At 32.2% G+C, this 16,323-nt stretch overlaps 1 protein-coding gene across 1 annotated transcript; it reads right to left on the bottom strand.

Annotated features, from left to right (window-relative positions):
* Nucleotides 1-979: 979 nt before the first annotated feature.
* On the bottom strand, nucleotides 980-15,093 carry dgat2 (diacylglycerol O-acyltransferase 2). The gene is made up of 9 exons (XM_073829166.1): nucleotides 14,731-15,093; nucleotides 13,519-13,647; nucleotides 11,683-11,790; nucleotides 11,479-11,549; nucleotides 7,766-7,970; nucleotides 4,352-4,526; nucleotides 3,606-3,808; nucleotides 2,105-2,285; nucleotides 980-2,073 (listed from the first exon to the last, which is right to left on the bottom strand). Exons 1-8 carry the CDS (start codon nucleotides 14,768-14,770, stop codon nucleotides 2,131-2,133), a joined length of 1,086 nt encoding a protein of 361 aa, XP_073685267.1. The 5' UTR covers nucleotides 14,771-15,093; the 3' UTR covers nucleotides 980-2,073; nucleotides 2,105-2,130.
* Nucleotides 15,094-16,323: the final 1,230 nt, after the last annotated feature.

The raw sequence follows: 16,323 nt of genomic DNA, 5'->3' as shown, positions 1-16,323 counted from the left end.
CTGACTTGAACATACTAAAATTCATTTGAAAAGACCTGTGGAGTTCTGGAAGAATGTTTTATGGACTGTTGTGACCAAACTGAAACGTTTTGAACCTATGGATCAGCAGTATGTCTGGTGCAAAAAAAAAAGCTCATAAGCAGAAGAATACCATCTCCATAGTCAAACACTGAGGTGGTTTAGTCCTGTTATGGGGTTGTTTTACTGTGCAGGAAGTGGAAATCATGACAGTATGAAGGACATCATGAATTCTTTGAAGTATCAGGCCATTTTGACAAGAATTGTGATGCCTTTAGTGCAAAGACTGAAGCTGATGATCAATGGACTTTTTCTGCAGGACAGTCATCCCAAAGTATACATCCAAATCTACTTATGCTTGGTTCAGGGATCAGTCACAGAATGATCTTGAGTGGTCTGTTCAGTTTCCAGGTTTAATTCTCATTGAAAATATTGGGTTGAATTTAAAAAAGCAGTGGCAATGTGAAAACCAAAGATTATCAATGATCCTAAAGCTTTTTCAAGTAAGGAATGGGCCAAGATTGCAGTAAAGAGATGACAAACACTTCTAAGTGCTTACAGACAGCATTTATGGGTGGTTTTAAAGAATAAAATACTTTGCACCAAATGTGACTTTTGGTGTTTGAATAATTTTGAACATGAATGTTTAGAGCCAACTTTACGTTCTCAGAATCACTTAGATGTCTATTAACAAACTTTCTCTAATAGTTTACGGATGCCTTTGTTGAACTGTGTTATAAATTGTTGTTCTTTGCAACAAAATGTCTTGCAGGTCATGGGGGTTGAATAATTTTGATTGCAACTGTAGCCTTATTGATTAAAAAAAAAAAAACTCTTAAATGGCCAATGGACTTTGGACTAATAATCTAAAACTGTTGCATAAATCTCCGATTTACAAAAGAAATGTTTTGTGTCAAGGACAGTGCTATGGCTAAAAACCCCCAAAAAAGACAGCACATAGTACTTTTCCATAAATGTTTATTCAGAAAATATATAAAAGTTAACTGTAAAGAATCAGGATTTCATACACAATATCAGAGAGGGACACTGCAGAATTTATTGCATATTCACAACCTAAAAGGCAATTAGTCACAACCTTAGTTAAATATAAGCATGTAATTGCTTATTATCCACCATTAAAGAGCTGCAGGTCCCCTGAATCCATTAAATAAACAATCACAGTAAAAACTTTAAAATCTCAGGTTAAAAATGATTGCATAAATACAATTGGGCACTTGAATTCAAGTTTGTTTGATTTGGCATGCAAACAGATGTTTGAGGTTTCTCCAGCATTTGCTTATTGAATAAACGCCTGATACTTGTAACTGGGACAACATGTTGATGTCACATAAGGGGACATGGTGAAAAGGCTGCAATCTTATAGCAGGTAAACTATTTGTTTGAGCATGTGCATCTTAGATATGCAAAAATGAATACTTCTGTGGTAAATTAACAATAGCGTTAGAGAAAAAACTGACCAGCATTCATTAGCATTCTGATAATACTATAATACATTTACTACACTTTACTTTACTTTTACCTCCTCTTTTACCTTCGAAAATCATTTTCTTAAATATCATATCATGTTTACTTTTGTTCCAACTTTTGCTTCACCTCCACTCTTTGGTTACACAACCACCTTGTGACTTTCATAGTGAGGCAAAACTCACAATTGCATTGTTTGTGCAGTAAAATAATATAACGGGGGCAAATAAAAATGTACTTTTATCTAGTACAGCATTTAAATTAAACCTTAAATACGTTACTTGTAAATGTATTACCGTATATTAAGGAATATACATCCTAGATTATACTTGATGGTGTAGTATTTATTGCATAATGCCACCCAGTGGCAATAAGCAAAAGAGACACAGGCTAGATTCACTGCATGCCATGTGGTACAGTACTTCAGTTCAGTATACTGTAATGAATGAATAGAAACAGCATTGATTTCTTTTTGAAACCTTCTCTGAACAGGCACTTTGGTTTGGAGGCAGATGTTCCAGAGTTTTATATATATATATATATATATATATATATATATATATATATATATATATATATATATATATATATATATATATAAAAGTTACTATTCCTCAGTGCTGCCTTTCATTGAATATGAAGGGTGTCGCTTTCGTTTAGACCAAAACGGGTCTTGTAATTTTCAAAGAGAGACTTGAGGGACCTGATGTACATGGCATGGTACATGTCTACGACGTCCTGAGTCGGCTCTCCGATTTTTGGAACTGTGATGGGTTCACCGACTGTACAAAAGATAAACGTGAAAAAAGTTCATTCACAGAACATTCAATTCTAGTTAAGCCAGGATCATGTCAACAAATGACTAAATTTTAACTATTAATGTGGTCCTGATGTTAGCAAATATCGACTGTGTATTGAAAGAGCAGTTTTATCTACAGAGAGACTGTCCTTGAACTGTATTTAACTATATTTAGATTGTCTCGTTATAACCCAGTTTAAAGCTGGTAGGATTCAAATACACATACATAGGATTAAAAGATTATAAATATCAGCAATAAACCTGTAAATAGTTTTAATATACAATATTTTTGAAACATTATATTTAGTATTCATGTATTTTAGGTTATATAAATAATATAATGAAATGAATAAATTATGTATTAAATACAATAATTTAATATTATTATATTTTATACATATACACTTCTACATATATACTACCAGTCAAAAGTTTTTGAACAGTAAGATTTTTAATGTTTTTTAAAGAAGTCTCTTCTGCTCACCAAGCCTGCATTTATTCGATCCAAAGTACAGCAAATACAGTAAAATTTAGAAATATGTTTTTACTATTTAAAATAACAAATTAATAATAAATTCTATTTTAATATAATTTAAAATTCAAAGATTAACATTTATCTGAAATAAAAAGCTTTTGTAATTTTATACACTATACCTTTCTAAAGATTGGAGTCAGTTTTTTTTTTTTTAAAGAAATGATAGAAATTAATACTTTTAATTTAGCAAAGGTGCTTTAAACTGATCAAAAGTGATGGTGAATACATTTATAATATTACAAAAGATTTCTATTTCAGAAAAATGCTGTTTTCTGAACTTTCTATTCATCAAAGAAACTTGAAAAAACTGACTTTTTTCTCAGAATTCTGAGAAATAAACTCACAATTGCGAGTTAAAAGTCAGAATTCTGAGATATAACCTTGCAATTTTGTAAAATTAATGGTCTTTTTTTCTCTCCTTTGCACACTCAAAATTGTAAGAAAAAAGTCAGAATTGTGAGATAAAAAGTCGCAGTTACGGGCTATCATAGAAAACAGATATTTTAAATAGTAAAAACATTTCCCAATTTTACTGTTTTTGCTGTACTTATAAATGCAGGCTTGGTGAGCAGAGGAGGCTTCTTTAAAAAAAAAAAAATCTTACTGTTCAAAAACTTTTGAATGGTAGTGTACATACGTACTTCATACATTATTCATTTGATTAATCTTTTCTGTATTTACTTTATCAAACTTAGTGCAAGACTAACAAGAAAAGTTCTGATGATCTAGAAGAAAATATGGCCATACATCAAACAAAGCATTACTCACCAACAGTAGTGATGGGTTTGCAATACGGTACAATACCCCAGGACTTAGGAAAGAATAGTCCACAGCCATGAAACAGGCATGGGGCAAAACCTAAAATCTTCTGAAGCCTCTTTTGAACCGTACGCCACCAAGAGTCATCGTCAAAAATCAGCTGTTTGTAAACCTCATTCTCACCAAATGAGTAGACAGGCACCAGATCGGCACTAAAAAAGAGGAAAAGAAGTTTAAAAAGTTATTATTAAGACAGAAAGATACATTTTAAAAAACAAAGATAATCTACAATGGTTAATATTACATAAAAATCAACTGTTTCACTGTTAAATCCTGTAAGACAGGGAATTTGCACTTTTTGGAACTTGTATAAAAAGTACTTGTTTAATCTATAAGCTTCTGTGAGATTTGAATAGCTGAGGATTTTCTCAGTATTACTTTTGCTTTTGTAATGATGTAGCTGTTTCTGAACACAAAATACTGGCTTAATACTTCACTCCGAATTGCTTTGCTAACCCAGCATGGGCTTATCTCTGAAGGCTTTGTGTTGCTTCACCTGCAACAAACTTGCCATTTACTGCTGGCCAAGAGAATCTCAACTGAACTGAATCAGAAAACACAGAACTTCAGGAAAGTACTACCAGCCAACATAAGCCTAGGCAGCACATTGAACTTTATTGATTTGGTTTTGTGGAGAAGTGCTGAAGTAAACAACGCTGGGAAGGTGGTGGAGGGAAATGATTTGCCGTTCTCACCCTTGCATGAGGGCCAGTTTCACAAAGCCTTTGCGGTTTTTCAGCGTGACAGAGTTTAATCCTGGGGCGCAGTCCAGAGATTCTGCAGCCCCTCCGATCACGATGATCACAGCATTGCCCGTACCGTTACTAGACAGGAGGTAGTCAATGGAGTTACGGTTTACTGGGCAGATACCTGAGAAACAGAAAGATATAGAGACTTTGGACAAACAGTTCATTCCACGCTTTCTTGAGTTGATGAAAAGCTAACACAATTTAAATAGACAATTATTAAAATAAAACACTGAAAAAATGATTAGCATCAGAAAACCATAAACATGCAAATGTGTTGTTACCTTTTTGAAATAATAACCTAAAACATCAGTGAGTACTTCAAGTAGGTTAAATATATTTTGGTCAAAATGTTTAGGTCAAAAAACTCTTGTTCGACTGAAAAAAACGCTTTTGAATCCATGGTTTATGACTACTACTGTCATTCTGCATTTATTTATCCTTTACGAAAATTAACCATGGTTTTATTATAGTAGGTTAAAAGTAAAGTAAAGCATGGTTAATCTATGGTCAGTGTAGTAAAATCATGGTTCATTTTTGTACGGGTTGCAATTCAATTTTATATTTTAAAAATATTGTTCAGTTCCATTAACAGCTCTCGTTCATGCTTATGTACTTTTGAAAATGTTTGAAAACTCCAGGGTTCCGTTTCAGGCCCTGTCTACACTAGTGCATTTTTTGTTTTAAAACAGGGTTTTGAAATGAAAACGATCCTCGTCTACACTGGCATTTTCACTGCGTTTCAGAAACCATCTCCCTCTACACTATACACAGGGTTGCCAGGTTTTCACAACAAAACTCGTCCAATTGCTACTCAAAAGTAGCCCAATCATATTTAAGGGGGGTAAAAATTGATTACTTTTCATAAATGAGCCTCCGTTTCGGTCCATTTACACTTATGCTGTGTTTACACTAGTTCGTTTTTTTAACGCATAACTTTTGTTATGGTTGCACCTGTTGTTTACACTACTGCTGCATTTTTGACGCTCAAAAGAGTTTAGTTTGAAAACGTCTAGGCTGCGTTTCAGCTGGTTACACAAGTGCGTTTAAAACGCTGTTTTAAAATAAAAAAGGATCCTTGTCTACGCTGGCATTTTCACTGTTTCAGAAACGATCTCCGTCTACACTACACAACTGAAAACATGTCACTTGACCATTCAGGGGCCGTTTACACAACGTTTTCAGCCAAGAATGGGAAACTTTATGCATTTTTCCTATTCGTTTACACAACTGTATTTCAGGGACTGAAAACACATAATCAATAAGCTTTCGAAAATGCCACCGCTATATTTTCCATGAAACACCCAATACGGGAATCTTTGAAAACGGTGACATTATGTGTGTACGTAGTACATGTAAGGTATGTAGACATGCACAGTACATGTCGAGGCAAGCATAAACAAACAGCATGCCAACTACTGGTCTGGCATACGTAATACAGCATTTTTGCAGATATGTGTAAATGCGAGTCATTTTGAAAACATTGTTGTGTATACATAAAACTTTTTAAAAACATAAGGGAAAAACCTTTCAGTTTGTCGTGTTAACATAGCCTCAGGCTGCATACATCATAAAGAACATTTTAATTTAAGAGAACTAACCATACTAAAATTGACTGTTATTCCTTGGGGTGTAAAATACTGTAATTTTTGTTTTACTTCGCAATTTAATGGTTACTTTTCATAACTGAGCCTTCGAAATGAGACTCTACAGATGAGCCTGATGTTAGTGTAGTGTAGACAAAAATCGATTCTGAAATGGAGTGAAAATGCAGTGTACACAAGGATCATTTTAATTTTAAAATGCTATTTTAAAACTTAAACGTACTAAACAGGGCATCAGTCATGAAACAAATGAAATCCCATGCAGGGTTGCCAGGTTTTCACAACAAAACAGTAAAAATCAGTAAAAATCTGTAAAAATCGCATTCCATAGTGTGAAAAATGCATTTTTCTTGGCGGGTTTTCCTGGTAAATTTCGCATTCCAAGGGCTAAATATCACAATACACGGCAACAGTGTTACAGTAGGCCAATTGGCAACAACGAATTACTCTTATGAGTCGCTTCTTTTTAATGAACCGGAAATATGCAGTGACGGTAGTACCCCGGAGTGTAAAATATCAGATTTTTGGTGAAATTCGCATTCCAAGGGCTAAATATGACAATATTGTGGTTGCTTCAACCCCTGGTGACTGTGTTAAAGTTACAACACTGGTTTCTATTGCTGAATGAATGAGTGAACCAAACATATACACCACAGCAATGGTAGTGTGGTTCCTGAACAGACTCGCAAACGTATGGCTCTATGAGTTGGTTCATTTTAGTGAATCAAACAAAAACAGCTTAAAAACTAACTGTGAGATGTAGATGAGTGAAGTTAATTAACTTGATTGAATTTTATTACAAATTCTATATTATATTATATTATATTATATTATATACATTTTTGAGGAAATATTTGTTTGACATTTTTTAAGAAAACGAGGTATAGATGAGATTTGTAATAAAATTGACTAAATTTTATTACATTTAATACTTTATTATATGTGACCCTGGACCACAAAATCAGTCATAAGTGTAATTTTTTTTAGATTTTTTGAGAAATAGAGATTTAAACATCATATGAAAGCTGGATAAATAAGCTTTCCATTGATATATGGCTTGTTAGGATATTTGGCATATTTGAAATATCTGAAAATCTGGAATCTGTGGGTGCAAAATAATCAAAATATTGAGAAAATCACCTTTAAAGTTGTCCAAATGAAATTCATCTTACTAATCAAAAATTTAGTTTTGATATATTCATGGAAGGAAATTTACAAAATATCCTCATGGAACGTGATCTTTACTTAATTTCCTAATGATTTTTGGCATAAAAGAAAACCTGATCATTTTGATAATACCCGTGCTACTAAAGACTGGTTTTGCGGTCCAGGGTCACACATTTTATTTTATTTTATTTCATTTTATTTTATTTTATTTTATTGGAGGGAATATTTGTTTGACCTTTTTTAAGAATCTATTGACGTTTGTTTCTTTTAAAAGAGTGTAAGAAAATTCTATCAATCTGCGGGTACATAGGGCAGGTTTCAACAGAAGTTCTTCAAAAATATTGACATCAGCACATGCAGGGCTGTGTCTCTCTACGCAATAGGACAAAGCTCAGTGGTCCTTGATAGACTACAGGATTCTTATCTACACCACAGAGAGGACAAGTATGGTCCTCTTTTTAATCAGCCAAAAATAACCTTCATGCATTGAGTCAGTTTGATCTTCACCCAATGCCACATGATGCAACGGCAGGCAATGAACACATTAAAGCTTTAACCCATCAAATTTAAACTAACACACAGTTATATGTACCTCCAGACATCAGGTATTCCCTAAAAAATGGCAGGCGGAAGTTTCCAGCTAATGTGGCCAGAGACGGCTTGATTCCAGGGAATATCTTGGAGAATCCTGTGGCCTCAGTCCCAAAGTTACAAAAAGCACCAAAACAGAAGATGCCATGAGGGTGGTAGCCAAAAATGTAGTTTCGGCTGGGGAGCAGGTTATGCGTCTTGATGAGCTGCAAATAATCAAAGAGAAAAATGTGAGTAATTCAACTGTAATGACACAATTACATTTGCAATTGCTTTTGTATGACTATACAGACAGGATGTGATGCTGTTAACAGCTGCTGAATATATATTTTGTATTAAACTGACCTATTTTCCTAGATTTAGGACAAAGGTCAGTAATGGCATACTTTATCTTAAGGCAATAAATGCTCTAGTCTTTACACGGACACAGTTACAATTGCCTACGTGTACATTATGTTCTTCACGAACACCTTTTCTTATCAAGAATTATCATTAGACACTTATCTGCTGTCCTAATATATATTTTTTTCGGCAGATAATTAAGGACGGACATGGGCTTGCAGCACATATGTGACCCTGGACCACAAAACCAGTCATAAGGTTAAATTTTACAAAACTGAGATGTATATATATAATATGAAAACTCAGTAAATAAGCTTTCTATTGATGTATGGTTTGTTAGGATAGGAGAATATTTGGCCGAGATACATCTATTTGAAAATCTGGAATGTGAGGGTGCAAAAAAATCAAAATCCTGAGAAAATCACCTTTAAAGTTGTCCAAATTAGGTTCTTAACAATGCATATTACTAATCAAAAATTACATTTCGATACATTTACAGTAGGAATTTTACAAAAAATCTTCATGGAACATGATCTTTACTTAATTTCCTAATGATTTTTGGCATAAAAGAAAAATCAATAATTTTGACCCATACAATGTATTTTTGGCTATTGCTACAAATATACCCCAGCGACTTAAGACTGGTTTTGTGGTCCAGGGTCACATATTAGAATGGAGCAACCGTTAGCATCTTAAAAGGAAGCTTCTGCACTCAGAGTATGTACAGAGTGTGAAAGCTACATGGCCTGTGTACATAAGAACAGCTAATCAAACAGCCTGTGTTGCATAATGACATTAATGGATGAAAAAGAACAAAGGTTTTCACACAGATGCTGTGTCAGACGGGATGTATAACCGTCTGGAGGAGGCTTAGAGAAAGTCGAGTCTATGGAATGCTTGGCCTTGTTTTTGAGAGTATGACTCAAAACTCAAGCACCCAAAACAATATCTCTTTGCTACATGTAACTTAATGTTACTTTTTACTGATACGCAGTGGACTCCTTTTAAAATGACTGGATCTCACCCTTGAAAATTTGCAAAACAATGATAAATGCGACCACACCTTAAATGGTTTTTACTGCATTGCTATGCAATTGCTAGGGAATACTGGGTTGCCAGGAGTTTGCGTATTGGTCCAAGTCAAAAGCACCCAAGTATTTTATCTATAAAAAAATAAAATAAAAAACAATCAAATAAATAAATAAATAAAATACAGGTGCTTGCTTATTTTGTCCAAGTTAAAGGCACCCAAGGTTTTTTTTTAATCTATAATAAAATAAAACTAATAAATAAAATTTAATTAAATTAAATTAGAAATATAAAATAAAATAATACAATTAAATAAGAAATATAAAATTGGACTCTGAGAATTACTGCAAGGTCCCCATTACACTGTGCCTTACACGGCTGGTATGTTTAAATAATGTATTTATTTCCCCTGTTTTTTTGTTTGTTTGTTTTTTGTTGTTGTTCCTCTGTTTTTTCTTCTCTTTCCTTTTTTATTTTTTATTTTTTCCTTTTTATTCTATTCAGGTTCTGTAAGCATTATACAAATGTATCCTGAAACGTACAGGAAGTCAGCTGAATTGAATGTAACACTTTTTTTGTCTTTGTGAATTTTGTATTGTATCTTTTGACTCCCTTGACATAAAAAATGAAATATAAAAAATATATATATTTAAAATTAAATTAATTAAGAAATATAAAATAAAATATAAAATAAAAAATAAGAAATTAATAAGTAATATATAAAATAAAATAAATAATAATAAATAATAAAAAATACAATTAAATTAAATAAAAATAAATAAATGAATAATAAATTAAATTAAATTAAATAATAAATATAAAATAAAAATGATAAATTAAATCGAATAAATTAAATAAGATAAATTAAATTAAATTAAATTAAAAAATACAGGTTATTGGTCCAAGTCAAAAGCACCCAAGTTAAATAAAATACAAATAAGAAATAAAACTACATTAAGTTAAATAAGAAATATAAAATAAAATAAAATAAAAAATAATGAATCAAATAATAATATAATAACTTAAAAAATAAAATAATAAAATAAAATAAAATGAATTAAAATAAAATAAAATAAAAAATAACATAAAATTAAATAAAATTAAAAAGTCATAAGCGCCCAAGTTTATCTATAATAAAATAAAAATAATAAATTAAATTAAAATAAATAATAAATATAAAATAAAATAAAAATAATACATTAAATTAAATTAAATTAAATAATAAATATAAAATAATATAATAACATAAAATAAAATATGAAATAAAATAAAAAATACAATAATAAAATAAAAAATCCTGTTATAATTATATCTAGTTCTTATCTGAACTCATTTTCTCCACACATTTGTTTGCAATAGATCTGATTCATTATTCTCTCCCTATACTTAACTTATCAGCAGGACAATTTTTTGGTCACCACTGACTTTATTTGTCTTCACGCTTATCATAACGCAGCTGGCACGCACAGTAACACTCGGCGAAGTGATGATCTCATCATGTGACTAAACACACAACGTGTACTGTAAGGTAAACGTTCAAGCCAACTGGCACACATTCAGACTGACTCTCACATATATTTTTTATGTTATATTTAGGGCTGACAGTGGTTTAGATTCAATATAAGTACTTTAAATGAACAACTTAATTAACCTTTTCTTAAGCCAAGATGTATATTATAGAGAAGTGTGTCAGAGTAAATAGTTAGCTTTTATTCTCTTTCATTGTGAAGATATTTATTGTATGCTAATCTAGGTGTGATAATAATGTGTGTGGCTCATTGTTTAGTGCTAGTAGAGTTTCTGTATCACCTAGTTGTTGTAACAGAGGCCTGTACTCTGCCACGCAAAGACAAAGAGAAAAACAAGTCCTCAGTGATTAAGTTTCTACTGATCTGAACGAGCAAAGTCTAGCAGTGCACTTACAACTCACATCAAGATCCACCCAACCCAACAGGAATGTCAAGAAGCTAAAAGAACAGGCCGAAACGAATGGCTGATAAAATGTATTTTTTATCTTTTCCCCTTTGAACTTAAAAGAATTATTGATGCATATTTACACTTTTATGCTAGCTACAATATATAGACTACCATTCAAAAGTCTGGGGTCAGTAAAATGTTTCTTAAACAACTTTGAACAGTGATGTAAATTTTTGTATGAACTGTCCCTTTAAATCTTTATATAAACATTAGAGGATTTGTACTTTGAGGTTTTGTAAAGTCCATATATTTCCTAATTCCACTTTGAGGTTAATCTTCATTTATATAACTATTAGCTCTTCAGTCGTTAGGCCTTTATTTTCTTTCTTTAAACTGTAATGTTGTATAAGATGTAAAATCACTCACTCTTATGGGAAAATAGTCTCTAAAGTATTTCCACACGGTCCAGTTTCTCACCCAGGACGATCTGCGGCCTCCTAAGATAAAGATGTTGGAACATTAACAAAGAATACGAATGCAAACAGAGTCCCAACAAGCATCCTACACTACTAAACCGATTGAATCATGTATGATGTGCTTTAATCAGGGAGAGAAGACTGAAAAAGTTACCTTGTTTAGGGGTATTCCAGTCATAGATGAGCCAGGCGGTGTAAATGGCAGCAATTACCCAGCAGTCTGTGCAAAACATGTACATCAGCAGCAGAGAGCAGCCAATGCCTAGAAGAACAAAAAGAGTATTTAGAGTTGATGTAAATGTATAAGCAAGCTAAAGTTGTAGAGAGCGGAAATTTTAAAGAAAAAGTTCCAAAAATCCAAAAATGCTGAAAATGTATTCAGCCTTAGGCCATCCAAGATGTAAATGAGTTTGTTTCTTCATCGTAAAATAAAAAATAAAATAAAATAAAATTTGGTCCAATTATTGGTCCAAGTCAAAAGCACTCAAGTTTTTTTATTTATAATAAATTAAAAAAGGCCATACAAGATGTAAATGAGTTTGTGTCTTCATCAGAACATAGAATAAAAATAAAATAATAAATAAATAAAATATAGCCGTTTGCTTATTGGTCCAAGTCAAAAGCATTCAAGTTTTTTTTTTTTATCTATAATAAAATAAAAATAATAAATAAAATAAAAATTAATAGAATAACCAAAAATAAAAATTTAAATTAATAAAATACAAGTGTTTGCTTATCGGTCCAAGTCAAAAGCACTCAAGTTTTATCTATAATAAAATAATAAAATAAAATAAAATAATAAATAAATCAAATATAGGTGTTTGCTTATTGGTCCAAGTCAAAAGCACTCAAGTTTTTCATCTATAATAAAATAATAAATAAAGTATAAATGAAAATAAATTACATAAAATAACAAAATGCAGGTGATCCAAGTCAAAAGCACCAAAGTTAAACAAATAAATAAAACAGAATTATAAGAAATTTTTTTTTTTTTTTTTTAGAAAATAAAAAATAAATAAAATAAAATACAGGTGTTTGCTTAAGCACTCAAGTTTTTTATCTATAATAAAATAAAATAAAAAATACAGTTTGCTTAATGGTCCAAGTCAAATGCACCCAAGTTTTTTTTTTAATCTATAATAAAATAATAATACTTTTTTTTAATGAAATAAAAAATAAAATAAAATAAAATAGGTGTTTGTTTATTGGTCCAAGTCAAAAGCACTCAAGTTTTTTTATCTAAAATTAAACAAAGTGACATATAATAAAATAAAATACAGGTGTTTGCTTATTGGTCCAAGTCAAAAGCACCCATATTTGTGAAATGTTTTTAATTGTATAAAGCAAGCTAAAGATGCAGAGAGCTGAGTCCATCAATTCACATCTTGTGAAGCAAAAAGTTTGTTAAAGCCATTTTAATTTTAAACCATCACTTCTAGCCAAAATAGTCCATAATCCATATTAATCCACCACCTCCAGTGAAAAAGTCCATCCCTTGTTATCCTCTCACATCAAAATCCACCAATATATTTGAACTGTTTTCGCTAGGAAACAGTGCTTGATCTGTGCAGAAGACAACTTTTTAATGGAGCAATATTATGGAGAGAAGACTTTATTTTAGCCAGACACAAATTTTGAATGTTTCTCACAAACACATTTTTTCACGTCTCAAGCTTTTAATTGATGGACTGGATTACTTGTGGATTATTGTGATGTTTTTATCAGCTGTTTGAACTCTCGTTCTGACGGCACCCATTCACTGCAGAGGATCCACTGGTGAGCAAATTATGTAATGTTAAGTTTCAGACTAAACAAACTCATCTACATCTTGGATGACCTAAGGCTGAGTAAAATGCATTTTTCAGCAATTTTTTAGGTGAACTGTAACATTCATATACACTGAGTTCAGTAAGGCCACACAATGTCCCACATTGTAAATTCTCTAAGCTGCCGACTTAGGTCTCGTAATGAACCTAGCTGTTCCACTCACCCAAGGCAAGAAATGAGATGACAAACTGCAGGACGGAGATCACCTGCAGATGTTTCATGATCTTGGATCGTGTCAGCCAGGGGACGGAGGGCAGGTCATGTAAGGCAGAGAGGATGCTGGAGCCTGAGCCTATACGGGATTTAAAGGAGAATTGGAATTAACCAGCTTAATATTGTGGGAACGCTTGTTCTCTTCATCAAGTCTAGCTTATCATGACTGTGACAAACTGTGTCAAACTGTGTGAATAGTTTATGGAGCATAAGATGTGATCCGAATCCAAAACTCACAAAATCTCAGAAAAAAACTCTTTGAAGCTGTATAAAATAACAAACTAATGACTCTTTGTTATTACATCTTACGAATGAGAGCACACAACCAACACAGTGACACTTCTAATTAATTATTCACAAATCTAAAGCAAATTTTACACTGTGAAAGACAAAAACACACATACACACTTCTCTTACGATCACTGGGATCAGATCACAAGACAACATAATCCCATTTTAACTCAGTCCATCCTGACTGAAAATAACAACAAACACTGCAAAGTTAGACACTGATGCTCATGTAACACTTTTCTTATTCCCTCTCGATGACTGGAACAAGATGGAGACTCAATCAGTTTCACTAAAGTGCCTTAACCAAGGTGAATTTTTATGTTTTTACATACATGTGATATTTTGCTAAAAATATACACATAAACATGCATATACAGAACAATATTTGTTTCAAAAAATTTATTAAATGTGACCCTGGACCAAAAAACAGTCATAAGTTGCACGGATATATTTGTAGAAATAGCCAATAATACATTGCATGGGTCAAAATTATACATTTTTTATGCCAAAAACCATTAGGATATTAAGTAAAAATCATGTTCCATGAACATATATTGTAAATTTCCTACCGTAAGTATATCAAAACTTAATTTCTGATTAGTAATATGCATTGCTAAGAACTTTGCAGAACTTTACAGACGATTTTCTCAATGTTTAGTTTTTTTGCACCCTCAGATTCAATATTTTCAAATATTTGCATCTCAGCCAAATATTGTCCTATCGTAACATACTTATTTATTCAGCTTTCAGATGATGTATAAATCTCAATTTCAAAAAATGGACCCTTATGACTGGTTTTGTCGTCCAGGGTCACAAATGATAACAGTAAATTAAATTAAAATGCAATTATTTCACACATATTTTTACGTACCCTTTTTGACACCGGAATATGCAGCGAGTATGGTCTTCATGGTTAAGGCACGAGTAATAAATAAAACTGAATAAAACTCGCTGGTGGAAGTTGAGCTGCTCTACAGCATCCCTCTCTGTACTGGCAGCAGCCGCAAGCTCACAGGAGCGCGCCCGTCATTTAAGCGCCTCGGGGGGAGGAGCATAAAAAGCGCTGTCAAGCAAACTGTAACCGCCTTCGCCCTCAGCAATATTTTAACACGTTGAAGAAGTTTTTAATTCCCCAAAACTGTTCCTGTCTGATCAATTTCTGATTGTAATAGCTGACTGGAGCTGTAAAACTTTCAAGGCTCCCTGCTGAGATTGTTGGCTCTGACTGACTGGTTATCGCTTCATCTGATCTGGAGGTTTTAAAGGTCTGTGAAGGTAAACTAGACGGGGATGGGCGCTTTAGCCAATCAGGTGGAGTAGACATTAGCCCCGCCCTCAGGCTTTATTGACCAGCACTGATCGACTCTTTATATAAGACAATTATTAATGGCTCATTTTTGTTATATATTTCAACTTGAAGTATTTAATCTACACCAAAGCCGAAATATTCTATTAATAAAAATAATAATAGCCACAAAACTTCAATAGGAAACGTGTGAATGAGAAATGAAAGAGTGAAATTAGTGAAAGACTGCAGCCAGCCATTAGGGACATTAGCTGTTTCATAATTCGCAGTTTTTCTTTTTCACAATGCCAAGGCCAGAGTTGCTACTGCCAGTGACCTTCACTGGTCTGTTCTTCTTGCCAGGCTTGGCCAGCACTCAGATGGCAGAGAGACCACTCACCTTCATCTCTGTCTGATCTGCAGCTGCTCAAGCATATTATCAACTGCTTGAAATATATAAATGTTCTATTTGGTGTATTTTTTAATACACAATATATTGTTATGCATGATAGTGTATATGGGTCATTCTACAGAATTGGTTTAATTAAAGTCAGAGTTGGAAACTTTTTTTTTTTTTTTTTTGTCTTTTTCCACAATTTTTTTATGTATGCAAATTGCATTAAATTCAAGGTACACATTTCTAGTAATTGTGCAGTTAATTCTCATATTGTATTTTCAGAAAGTTATATACTGTAGAAATATTTTCCTTTCCCCAAATTTTTTCACCACTGAAACACAGAAATATTCTATTTAATAAGAAGGGTTATATTAAACTATTAAAATTTTGCTGACATCTTCCATGTAAATATATATTTCTCTATATTATTAAAGTATTTTAGAGGTAAATCAATTACAATTACAATTTGAACAATATAAGTGTGATTTATTTAAAAAGTTGATCACACTGATTTCAAAGTTAAAGATTCATTAGTTTGAATATACACTGAACCAAAAATCATAACATCTTAGCTGATAGTTGAGTATACTTTATTTTTGACAAAACATCCCATGTTTCAGGTGTGATAGCACATTTTCGGTAGTAACAGTAATGTTTTGGCAGCGACCATATCACATTAGAGAATTTTAACTTGCATACTAAAACACCAAAAAAATGAAAAAAATATGTATAGCTGTACTAAAACTTTGTTTATTTCCCTCAGATAAAGGGTTATGTGTTCT

Source organism: Garra rufa, chromosome 23 (assembly GCF_049309525.1).
Source record: "Garra rufa chromosome 23, GarRuf1.0, whole genome shotgun sequence".
NCBI classification, from domain to species: Eukaryota; Metazoa; Chordata; class Actinopteri; order Cypriniformes; family Cyprinidae; genus Garra; species Garra rufa.
This window is presented reverse-complemented; position numbering and strand designations above follow the sequence as displayed.

What these genes read in the sequence shown, in the direction of transcription:
- dgat2 (XM_073829166.1), bottom strand. Translation starts at nt 14,770, where the DNA reads ATGAAGACCATACTCGCTGCATATTCCGGTGTCAAAAAGG. An exon ending in GGAATACCTGATGTCTGGAG is followed by an intron (nt 4,527 to 7,765) that starts GTACATATAACT and finishes TCTGTTTCTCAG; the next exon opens with GTATCTGCCCAGTAAACCGT. An exon ending in CAAACCCATCACTACTGTTG is followed by an intron (nt 2,286 to 3,605) that starts GTGAGTAATGCT and finishes TCTTTTGTACAG; the next exon opens with TCGGTGAACCCATCACAGTT.